The sequence below is a fragment of the Myotis davidii genome, unplaced genomic scaffold (assembly GCF_000327345.1).
Source record: "Myotis davidii unplaced genomic scaffold, ASM32734v1 scaffold415, whole genome shotgun sequence".
NCBI classification, from domain to species: Eukaryota; Metazoa; Chordata; class Mammalia; order Chiroptera; family Vespertilionidae; genus Myotis; species Myotis davidii.
The window spans coordinates 6,269,400-6,281,282 of NW_006287951.1; the positions used below are offsets into that span (position 1 = coordinate 6,269,400).

The following is an 11,883-nucleotide window of genomic DNA, read 5'->3' on the forward strand; positions in this document are numbered from 1 at the left end:
AGGATTCACAATACCAGGGTCATGCAGCAATAGCGAACAATGCCTGCCGGTAATTGAAAACCTGTGGTATTCTGATCTTCAGAGAACTGGGGCATGATTGATGGAGAAGGTACAGGGAACTGTGAGAGCTGATTAGAACTTTATCTTCACCTTGTTCTTATCAGGGAACAAGGAGATACTTGTTCACATTAAAAGGCTGGTAAATTTAGCCGAGTGGAGGGAATTGTACAGCTCTAATCAGAAGATTTGCCAACTCCTACAATTCACTATCATGTGGTTCGTTAGGGTATCTTTCTCCCCCTGCTGACTCCAAAGGTCATATGGGTTCAATGGCACCCTTCAAAGGATGACCTGGATTCTTCAAAGACAGTCCCTCCTTCCTGACCTGATCTTCACAGAGAGGGACGAGGGCACCAGGGCACCAGAGAAAGAGATAAACTCTCTGAAGTATACCGCCCACACTTGGAAGAGCATTGTTCTTCTCCAAGTGGGAGCTGCCAGCAGCAGAAGCTTCTATTCTGTTCCCAGCCCACACATCAGAAAGGACCTAGGATTTTCTTTGTTGCCAACCAGGCAACACCCAGCTGAGAGGAGCCTTGACTTTTTTCTCACCAACTTAAAGGTATGGTGGAGTTCTCTGGGCTGACGTACAGGTGACAACAGTCAGTGCGAAGTGTAACACTTCTAGTTCGTACCAAATACCCATCGATTTACCCCAGAAAGAGTAGCTGTTCACAATTAAGGGAAAACTCAAAGCCAGGTGGGATGAAAAGAGACACTGTTGCTGAAACAGAAACCAAACGGCAAAACCTGAATTTTCCTGGTGGTAACCTGGAAGGAATCTTATTCCATGGCAAGGACGCGGGGTGGCTTTCAAAGAAGTGTTCTATTCACGTCTTGAGCTATTTCCAGGTTTAGGTTAAGCAGTGACTAATAGCAGTTAAGAATTAGTGAGACGAGTAACCAAGTTTATCCAGAAGTTTATCCCTTGACATTCTTCCTCTTAAGATATACCATTGTTAACTAGTTTGTTCTCTGCGACTTTAATGGTTTTACTAAAGTTACTGACAAAGTTCATTCGTGTCCCTGACAGTAACAGTTCTTATGATAGACCCTGGTTGGACTTCAGGCTTTCGAGGCTCAGGCCCAAGTACAAACAAAGTTTCTGGAATGAAGTCATCATATTCTCAGACAGCCGTAACCTCTCAACCCAAACATTTAAAGAGCCAGCACCTGGCACACATCTTGGTAGGTTTAGCAATAACTAGTAGTAATCGGGCGGTAACCTCGGTTCCTCCTCTCCTAGCCTGCGGTCCCCCATTGAAGGCTACTATGTAGGCAGTCTGTCAGCTTTGTATCCTCTTCCCTCTTCAGAGCTCTGACTGCCAATTTCTGACATCTACACCAGGCAGCTTTCTTAGAGTCATTCACCAGACTGGCATTTTCTGAGCACCTCACCTGTGCCAGGCTCCTTCCACATTGTAGCCGTATAGCCCAGGAGTGTGAGGCAGTGGGGGGCATTGTATCAGCAGACTCCCAGGCACCCTGGGCTCCAGCTTGCCTGGAACTGAGATGTAGTAGGCCTCATAGACACCTGATGTGGCACTTCTTGTGTCCTGGGGCCGGGGCCTGCTTTCCCTTATCCCCTGCAACCCAGGCTGCCCCTGAGAGGGGGCTGATGTGGGTGGGTTTGCTGCCGTGCAGCACATGGAGCCTCCTCTAAGGAGAAGTCGTACTCACTGACCTAAGAGGTGGTGCGGCCTGATTCTACTCTCTATCAGTGCAAATTGCACTCTACTCAGTCTCTGGGGGCCGAGGTGGGAAGCCTATTTCACACACAGAACACCTGCAGAACATGGCATGTTCCATAGGAAAGAAAGACCACTGGGTCCCTTCTTTCTCAGACAGCCATGGGCATGGCAGGCATCTGTGCTTGTTTTGTAGTATCAGGTCTGGTCTTTAAAGGCAGGCATCTGAATCCATTCACTGTGGACTCTCTTTGGACATACTCACTTTAGAAGGTGAGCCCAGTGAGGGAAAGCCTTCAACCAAAGGAAAAGGAAGGGATGGGTTTCTATTGCACCCCTGCTGGCACTGGGTACTAGAAAAGCTCCATTTATAGCAGAAGAGCTCTCATCCTGGGCATAGCTTTATGGTCAGGGCACTATGATCCCATGTGAAAGCTCCATTTAGCAGAAGAGCTCTCATTCTGGGCATAGCTTTATGGTCAGGGCACTATGATCCCATGTGAAAAGTGGGGAAAGTGTGCCTCAGAGAGGTCATGTAAGTTGCCCAAGCCAGGCAGCTATGAAGTGGCAGAGCTCAGATTTGAACACAAGAGACTAAGACAGGTGGACTCCGATGGTAGAATCCCAGGTGCCCTGAGGTGCCTTGATCGGCTCTAACTGGGACAGACAGGCACTCCTGTGTGACTGGGAAAACTATTGACTCAGGTTCCTGTAGCAATGGGCAGAGTGTGGGCCTCTTGTAGGCTCTGGAGGCCAGTGAAGGACGGGTTGGGACACTTTCCAAAAGAGGACATACAGAGGCCAAAAGACATAGGAAAACATGCTCAAAGTCACTAAGCATCGGAGAGATGCAAATCAAAAACAACAATGAGGCACCATCTCACACCTGTCAGAATGGCTATCATCAATAAATGACAGCATGGATAGAACTGGGAGAGCATTATGCTAAATGAAATAAGCCAGTCAGAGAAAGATAAATATCGCATGATCTCACTCATTTGTGGGATATAATGAACAACAAACTGATGAACGAAAATAGATTCAGAGACAAGGTAACACTGAACAGACCATCCAACCTCAGAGAGAAGGCGGAGGGGGGCTGGAGTGAGAGATCAACCAAAGGACTTGTATGTATGCATATTAGCAAAACCAATGGACATAGATAACTGGGGCGGTGGAGGCTTGTCCTGGGATGTGGGAGTGGAGGGGGGTGTCAATCAGGGAAAACGGAGACATTTGTAATACTTTAAACAATAATAATTTAAAAAGGCATGTACCTTTCATGAAAAGGCTGCTTCTTGGTCTTTTCAAGGCTAACTGACTTTCAGAAAGTCCCTGGGGGGCCTGCTCTGTTAAAGTGCTGGGCCACGTGCAGCTCTTCAGAAGGGCGGAGAGTTCTAAGGGAACTGAGGATGTTCCCAGGGCTGGTGGAGAGGCCCCCGGTCTCCACAGAAGGATTTGAAGGTGATGCAGAGATGGGACCAAAGGATCAGCCTAGAGCAAAAGTGATGGTGAGGACTTGGGTTTCGTGCGCTGGGGTCAGGAGACCCAGGCTCCAGTCTTAGCTTTACCGTCAGCACTCAAGTGCTTCTCTCTGGGCTTGTTTTTCTCAGCAGTAGTTGAAAGGAATTTGGTGAGGGCTCTCCAGGGTTCCTCCCCGTTCAACCATGACTAGGGTCATCCCCCCAACTCCGCTGTCATGCTAACCCTTGTCAGCCTTCCCAGAACCACCAGTCTCAGATTTTCTTATGTCAGTTTTATACCAGGCTTTGCCACAGTGTATCTTTATTTTAATAGGATGGCAATTTCGAGTCACTATCACCACTAACCTTAAAAGCTTCAAATGCTGAAATAATTTCGCCTTAATGTTCAGGTTTTACCTTGCATTTTTCAAACCTTTTATTTTGAAGAGATGCCCCTTACATGGGTCTGTGCTTCCTTGGGCTTTTGAATCAGGATGAACTTCCTGAATTTCAAATGGATGTTAATATGACTAACATCTTCCTTACAGAAGTGCTCACGCCCAGACCTTCAATGAGGAAATTCAAAGGATGGCGAGTGAGTCACTTTGGGAGAGAAACCACATAGCATATTGGCACAGTAATATTCTGGCAGTAATCCAAGAGGGAAATGTAAACATTAAATACCCGGGGCATCCTGTTAATAAATTAAGAAATTCATTTCTACACTTTTGTAGAGAGAACAGAATATTGATTTTAAGGTTAGGACTTTTCACTTTGCTGTTCCTTCAAATTGTTTTATACTTCATTATTGGGAAAAATTTAAAAAGCTAACTATGGATATTCTAAAATAATTCCCTTGGAAGGTTAATAGATTGCTACAAGTGCTGGGATCATTATTATCATTTTGTTTTGTAGCTAAAGGAAAGCTGTGTTTCCTCACGGTTCATTGACCTCACGGTCATGCAGGCAGGGAGTAAGGGCACAGCTTTCTAAGTCCTTGGGTCCCTCTGTTGCTTCGCAACCTGATAGTAAACTTTTGGAGACCTGGTTGATGGCTTTTCCTCCTGCTCCCTGCATGGCTCCCAGCTGGGATGGGTCCTGCATCTGCTTCCAACACAGAGAAGCAGGGTAGTGGGACAGAGCCATTTCCAGTCTCTGATTGTGCTCCAGAGGGTTCCTGGGCTCCTCAACCCATTCTGTTGTTCTTGGGGGGAGAGGCTGCTTCCCAGTTCATGGGCTTTTATTCTTGAGGTCACTAGTCCCAGAAGGGACAAAGATTCTGTGGATAGTCTGAAATAGGCCTGTGCCCTGGGGTGTCACCTCTCTTTTTATGCTTTCTATCTACCCCGTCTCCACAGACACGGCTCCTGTCCTCCTCCATGTGTCTGTTCTTTTTGCCCTGCCCTCTCCATCTGAGACTGTGCATCATTGCTCATGTCCCCCAGCCGGATCTCCCAGTCCATGGTCAAGAGCTCCTGGATGTGGTCTCTGAAAGACTTCATCTTTGTTAGCCACTTGAGAGAGGTGATCTCTCCAATGGAAACATGAGCCACCAGGGCAAGCCATCTGGGGATGTCTCCTTAGCACCCTTGAAGCCACCTGGTGGAGGAGCAGAGTTCCTACTCAGGTCTGAGCCAGGATGTCTCAACATAGCAAAGTGCCCCCACCTCCACAGCAGAGACACCCTCCTCCCTTCACAAGGGCTCCCTTCTTTCTTCTTGCCCCCACCTCCTGATTCATCAATACATCAGTCTGCAAGACCTTGCTTAGCACCTATACTTCATGTGTTCCTGAGACCTACAAGAGGAGATCAAAATGACCTATTCCTTAAAGTATCAATATGTAGTTAAAAAGATGAGGCACATGTGTTTGGAGCAGCTAGAGAGCATCATCACCATCATCATCATCATCATCATCATCTACATGTGTTTGGAGCAGCTAGAGAGCATCATCATCATCATCATCATCATCATCATCATCATCGGAGTGCTCACTGTGCCAAGGGCATCAGTGTATGCACTATCGTCTCACTTAATCCTTAGAATGTCATCTGTGGAGTGCTCACTGTGCCAAGGGCATCATTGTATGCACTATCGTCTCACTTAATCCTTAGAATGCTCCTGGAAGCTCTGCTCACTCTACAGATGAAGAAACTGAGGTTCATAGAGTATAAGTGACTTGTCAAAGGCGATAGAGCTGATGGGCTGCACCACTGTACTTCAAACCCAAAGTCTGATCCCAGGATCTATGCTCTTGACCACATCATCTACCCCCTCTCACAATACAAAAGCATGTGCAAAGTGTGGGAGTGAAGATGCATGGCTCAGCTCAAAACCCCAGCAAAAGACATGGAAGGAATTTTTTATTTTGTTGAATCCATTGTCTTTCTTCAAAATAGACTGCTTTCAATTTCCTATTTAAGAAGGTGGCTCTTTCCAGCCTTCTTGATGGAATTTTCACCTCTATCCTGTGAGGGGGTGGCAAAGGAAAGAGAACGCATCCTTTAACAACTTGTCTTCTAAGTGATTTTAGGGACGTCGTTATTTTTGAAGCTTATTTTGCTTTTGAAATCACAGATGAAAGCGAGGTAACAGGATAAAGGAGCAACAAAAAGGGTGCTTTTTTTTTCACTACACTCCAAATAATTGCTTTCCCCCTAAATTTCCAGGCATAACATATGCATTTTTAGAGCCTGCAATCATAAGGAGCCTTATAATTTACAGGAGTGCATCTTTCTGGGGGAAATCTCCATGAGCAAATAGTGGAGGTACAACCACCTGCTGTATATTACGCACAATGCCATGCTTTCCTTCATAAGCTTGGTAAGTTGGAAAGAGTTATTCATATCTCTGTCAAATATGGATGAATCTGAGGGCTGCAGTCACTCTCACCTCTGGCTTCTCGTGGATGTGTATCATCTGGGGGAAATCTTCAGAGCCAAGCAAAGGCAAGATGAACACTGCTACGACTGCCTGTCTGGCTCAGCAGGCATCATGGGAGAAAGAAAGTGCACAGTCTGCCCCTTAGAGCTCTAAGCAGATCATGCTTATGGTCACTATGGAAAGGCACCTTAGAACATTCCTCTCTGCTTTGCAAACGTACCTTTAGAAACAGAACATGGGAAGGACACGCCATAAAAATCCCTTTTGGGCCAATTTTTTACTTATTTATCCAAACTGAAGTACAAATGCTTATGACAGGAAATGGCTCATAATGTGTTTGTAATAATTTTCTGGAGCTTGCTGAAAACAATTGTTAAAGTTCATGGCATTTTTGGAACGAATTCTTAAATCACTGATGGCTTGAAATTGGCTATGGTTGGAATTTTTCCACCACAGATATCACCTAATCCTACCATTGAGGTTTTAGCTTTTGTTCTCTGGAGGGGCTGTGTATTAGCATGCCACTGTGCCCAATTCATGTCAAATTCAGAACATTCAGCACCCCACTGTGCTCCTCCGTGGTGTGTGGAGACCCTCTGAGTCCTGGAGGTCCAGCCTGGGTGCCTACAGACCCCAACTCTTCCCCCCTCCCACCCCCAAGTGCCACAGGCTCTGGGGACTCCACTGCAGCTGTAGGGTGGGAGCGGCTTCTGATTCAGCACCATGGCCAGGGGTCCTCACTGCATTCACAGGCATTCCTTGTTCTGGACTTGCCCTCCTGGTGCTCAGTGGACAGAGCGCTTCCTCCTCTCCCATGTTCACCTTGGCATAGGGCACCAGCCCCCTTCCCCTCTGCCCCCACCTGCCCTGTTTCTGCACCCTTCACACAGCTGGGGAATGGAGCTGTAGGGGTTAGAGTTTTGGTTGCCTAATTCCATTTGCCTCAGGTTACATTTTTCAGAGGTTCCCGGGAAACATATACATTTATAATAACCCTCCAAATTAAGTTGGACGTGGTTATTCCTATTTTACAGATGAGAACCACAAGGTAGGTAGCATTTGGATGGGTAGATTGTGTAAAATTATGAAACTAATTGGTGGTAGAGCAGAACTCTTAGACCGAGCAAAAAGATTAATTTTAAACAGTACAGTGAATGAAGCAAATGTGTGTGAGTGTGTGTGTGTGTGAGTGAGTGATGAGCAAAAGGATTAATTTTAAACAGTGCAGTGAATGAAGCAAATGTGTGTGAGTGTGTGAGTGTGTGATATGAATCAGTGACACGAAATGTGGGAAGTTACTCATGACCATGTGGGAGGCAACAGATGTGTGGGGTAACTGTAGTGAGTCAGACCAGTGAGCATACGAGGCTCTGGGGACCTGTGGTGGCTGCATCTGAACAGGTATTGATAGTTACAGTGTGTCAATGTCTCCTTGTTGACCTTTAGGCAAGGCCCAGATTCCTTGCCCCTGCCCACACAGCCTCCAGGCACCCTGCCCTGGCAAATATCATGTTACTCTCACTCACCTTAGGGCAGTGGTTCTCAACCTTCCTAACGATAACTGTAATTTTGCTACTGTTATGAATCCTAATGTAAATATCTGATATGCAGGATGTATTTTCATTGTTACAAATTGAACATAATTAAAGCATAGTGATTAATCACAAAAACAATGTGTAATTATATATGTGTTTTCATGGTCTTAGGCGACCCCTGTGAAAGGGTCATTTGACTCCCAAAGGGGTCGCGACCCATAGGTTGAGAACCGCTGTCTTAGCGGCTCCCCTTTCAGTGGCTGGCTCCTCATCCCTCCTGCCCTCTCTTCAGTTATACTAAACTGCTCATCCTCCTTACCTGTTGGCTGGTGCCCTCACTGCCCTACCTGTCATGAACCTCGCCATTCAGCATCCAGGCCTTTCTCTGCCTTCTATTCATGCCCAGCACTTGCCTGCGAGTTCTTGGGGGGCGGGTTTTCTGAGATGAGTCTCTGAAGCCACATCCCCAAGGCCACACTTTTCAATAAATTTGCGTGAGAGAATGAAAGGATTGTCTTAGACAAAGGGATAATAACTCTTACAGTACATTCCATCTGATTTCCACCACAGGACTTATATATTCAGTTGACTGCTTTCATTCAAAGGGCCACTATACCTCTTCCAGGTTTGTGGGTTCTAAGGTTTCTAAGGATCATGGAAGCAGGGTGTAATATTTCTGTCATTGCTATTCCTAGGGCCTGGCACACAGTAGGTATGCCACTAAAAAATTTGGAGGAACCAAAATAATGAATGAATAACTAATGGATTGATACTGTTTTCACTGTCCCGGCTGCATGGCAACCTTCACCCTTCATTGCATGGTTAGCATTCTCTGGTTTCTGGTGCCAGCGTTTCCAGGAGCCCCCATGGGAACCCTCTTGGTGACAGCAGCTTCAGTGTCCCCTCTCCTGCCATGATGTGTCTTATGGTTGACTCTTCCTGACCTACTCCTGGGCCTGGACACACTCTGTTTTCCTTCTTTACAACAAGGCCTCTGGTTTGGCCAATACTTCATTTCCATATGCTTTCTGATGATTAAATCAATTGTTCCCCCAAAGGATGGAAGCACCAGCCCATTTTACAGTTGAGCAAATTGAGGATCCAGGACTTACAAGGCTTATTCTTAATCACATGCTATGAACAAGTGAGAGGTGGGCCTGGGAACTGTACCTCGTTACTCAGCCGCTAAGCCTATTTTTCTTTCTGTGATCCTGTCTTCACCTTCCCAATTACAGGACACTGTAGTGGGGTCCATAGCATTTTATGAAGCATAGCTTTCCTCTCTGTGTGTGTTCAGTGTTCACAGCATAAAGTCGTGAAATGCTGGGCAGCCTCATTCCTCACTGGGGGAGGGGGTATCACATGGTTCCTAGACCATCCTCTCTTCCTCTGCTCACCAGGGCTAGGGAGAGGCTCATTCTCCACCGCCCCTGGCACAGGGCTGAGCAGGGGGATGTGAGTGGGAGATTGTCCACAAAGGACAGGCAGACAAAGACTCTGCTTCTGATTAGATTTTCTCCCCAAACCAGCTTGTCCCCTTCTGATCTCTGCACACCAGTGGGGCAGTCTGGGCCCAAAGCCTTTTTGTTGGGGATTCTTTTCAAGTGAAGGCACTGGAGCCATATCCTCATTGTCACCAGGGTGTCACGTTCTGAGCGGTGGGTTGACACATCAAGGGCATCTTTTATCCAGATACTGTCCCCATCCAATTATTCCCACCGAACAGCCACTGTCACAGGCTCTCCTTCTTGAGGAAATGGGAAGTGGCTTTCCTGGGCCTGGTCAGAAATTTGCATACAGGAGCTTGTGGAACTGAGAGCAAGGCAGGCTGAGTTGTTTATGCTGAGAAATCCAGGGAGCAGCAAGCTTCCCGCCTCATTTTTTTTTGCCAGAAACAAAAGCCTGCCCTCCCCTGTCCTGGGGCCGAGGTGGGTGCTGGCTCAGTGGGCAATGCCTGCTGTGCTGGTGTTTAATGCCAGAGGGCATGCTCTCTCCCTGCCCCTCTCAGATGAACCTGCAACAGCTGACGTGGGCAAACCTGAGGTTTCTCAGCCGTAGTCACATACTCCAGCCTTCACAGTGGGTCCTCACTGCTTATCTCCTGCTCTGCCATTGACTTCCTCGTTTCTTCAGAGGAACTTACTTTTTCAACTTAATTAATTTTATTTTAAAAGAAAACTTGGTATTTCAGCCATGAATGGAAAACCAATATAACTTGCTCTGAGTCTGTAAAAGTAAATATGATGAAATCAAAGCAATATTATTAAATTCCAGCTCCACACTGTTGCCTGGGGGAGGCTCTAAGCACGAGGCCTGCTCAAAGCCAGAGCGCGTGCAGCTGGGTTTCCAGACGTATTCTCTCTGAGGAGTCGGCTTTGATCGTGAGTTGAGAAGGGACTGACTGTATTGCCTGGAGCAGGGCCAAGAGGAGGGTGAGGTCAGGGCAGAGCCCAGGACACAAAGGGAAGGTGCTGAGTGTCGGGACAGACCCTGCACCAAGGCTGGGAGGGAGCCCCTCCTTATGTTTTGCCCCATGGGCACCTCACTTTGCCTTACTCTGGTTCCAGCCTCTGTGAGTGGATGTCATTCATCACCAGGTCCCCTGACCACCTACATTCATCACTGGAGCACCAGCCACAGACTTGGGAGCCATGACTTTTTCCAGCTTCCTGCTCAGTCAGAAAAGCATTTGGGTTGTTATGCTTATGCTCCGGTAGCTCTTAGCTATGGCTGTGTCCTGTTCCAAGGACCCCTGTGCCCCCTGGTGAATACCCACTGGGAAAGTGTGCTAAGTGTGTTCATTGGTTTTCCAGCTCTCGTTTCTAGAATCCTCCATTTTGCCCCTTTTGAAACCTGGTCTTACTTGCTTTGGGTCTATCTCCTGACATCGCTCCTGTTCTCCAGATCACGCCCCTCCCCCCCGCCCTTTCTCAGGCTCCAGCATCCCATGCAGGCAGGGGATGGACAGTTCTGCCAGGATGGCCCTGTGTCTGTCATGCTGTCCTGTTCCTGCAATGCCTCAAAGCCCACTCAGGTGTCCCCACTCCCTCGTGAATGTCCCTCTGCCCACCACATGACACAAGATGACACAGGCTCAGTCTGCTTCTCCCCTCCCTTGCCGTGTGTTGCATCCTGGTGGCCTCGGCAGCCGGGGACCCCCTCGAAGCCAGGGAGGTCTCACAGAGCTCAGCGTCCTCAGTGCACATGCCTGCTCCACCCCCAGACCTGCAGCCCTCTCTCCTTTGTGAAGCAGAGCTGGCAGCACTCTCCCAGGGCAGTGGTGAGGATGCCGTGAGGGCGAGCTGGAGGGTCTCTTGACACAGAGTGGTCCAGGACAGTCCCCGTGACTGTAGCCCCTGGAAGGGAGCCCATTGAGACATGGGTCTCCTGTCAGGGAAGGGAGGAGGCAGAAATCAGTTCTCTGTTCACAACACTATCACTATCCCTTTTCCTTTTTTTTTGACTTTTAATTTCTTTATTGATCAAGGTATTACATATGTGTCCTTATCTCCCCCCATTACCCTCCTACTCATGCCATCACACCCTGTTGTCTTTGTCCATTGGTTAGGCTTTTATGCATGCATATAAGTCCTTTGGTTAATCTCTCCCCCTTACCCCCACCCTCCCCTACCTTCCCTCTGAGATTTGACGTTCTGATGGATGATTCTCTGTCTCTGGATCTGTTTTTGTCATCAGTTTATGTTGTTCATTATATTCCATAAATGAATGAGATCATGTGATATTTATCTTTCTCTGACTGGCTTATTTCACTTAGCATAATGCTCTCCAGTTACATCCATGCAATTGCAAATGGTAAGAACTTCTCTTTTACCATAGCATAGTATTCCATTGTGTAGATGTACCACAGTTTTAATGGGAATTTTAATATCATCCACTTAGCTCTAGTGCTTTTATTTTATTTATTTAATCAATTTATTTAAAGTCTTTATTGTTGAAAGTATTAAATATTTCCCTTTTGTTCTCCATTGACACTTATAGTCTGTCCCTGCGCCCCACCCAGGCCTTCACCCCCCCCCTTTTGTCTATGTCCATGGGTTATGCATATATGCATACAAGTTCCTTGGTTGATCTCTTTCCCACTCACCCATCTACCCCCACCTTTCCTCTTGAGATTTGACAGTCTCGTCATGCTTTTATGTCTCTGGATCTATTTCGTTCATCAGTTTATTTTGTTCATTAGATTCCACATATGAGTAAGATCATGTGATACTTATCTTTCTCTGACTGGCTTATT

General features: G+C 47.0%; 1 protein-coding gene across 1 annotated transcript in view; it reads left to right on the top strand.

The window, feature by feature from the left end:
• The first annotated feature begins 5,074 nt into the window (after positions 1-5,074).
• The window catches only part of CLSTN2 (calsyntenin 2), a 394,670-nt gene continuing 387,861 nt past the window's right edge, over positions 5,075-11,883 (top strand). The window contains exons 1-2 of the mRNA XM_006759844.2: positions 5,075-5,223; positions 10,196-10,200. Of these exons, the coding sequence (XP_006759907.1) occupies positions 5,075-5,223; positions 10,196-10,200 (154 nt within the window). The remainder of the gene's footprint in view (positions 5,224-10,195; positions 10,201-11,883) is intronic.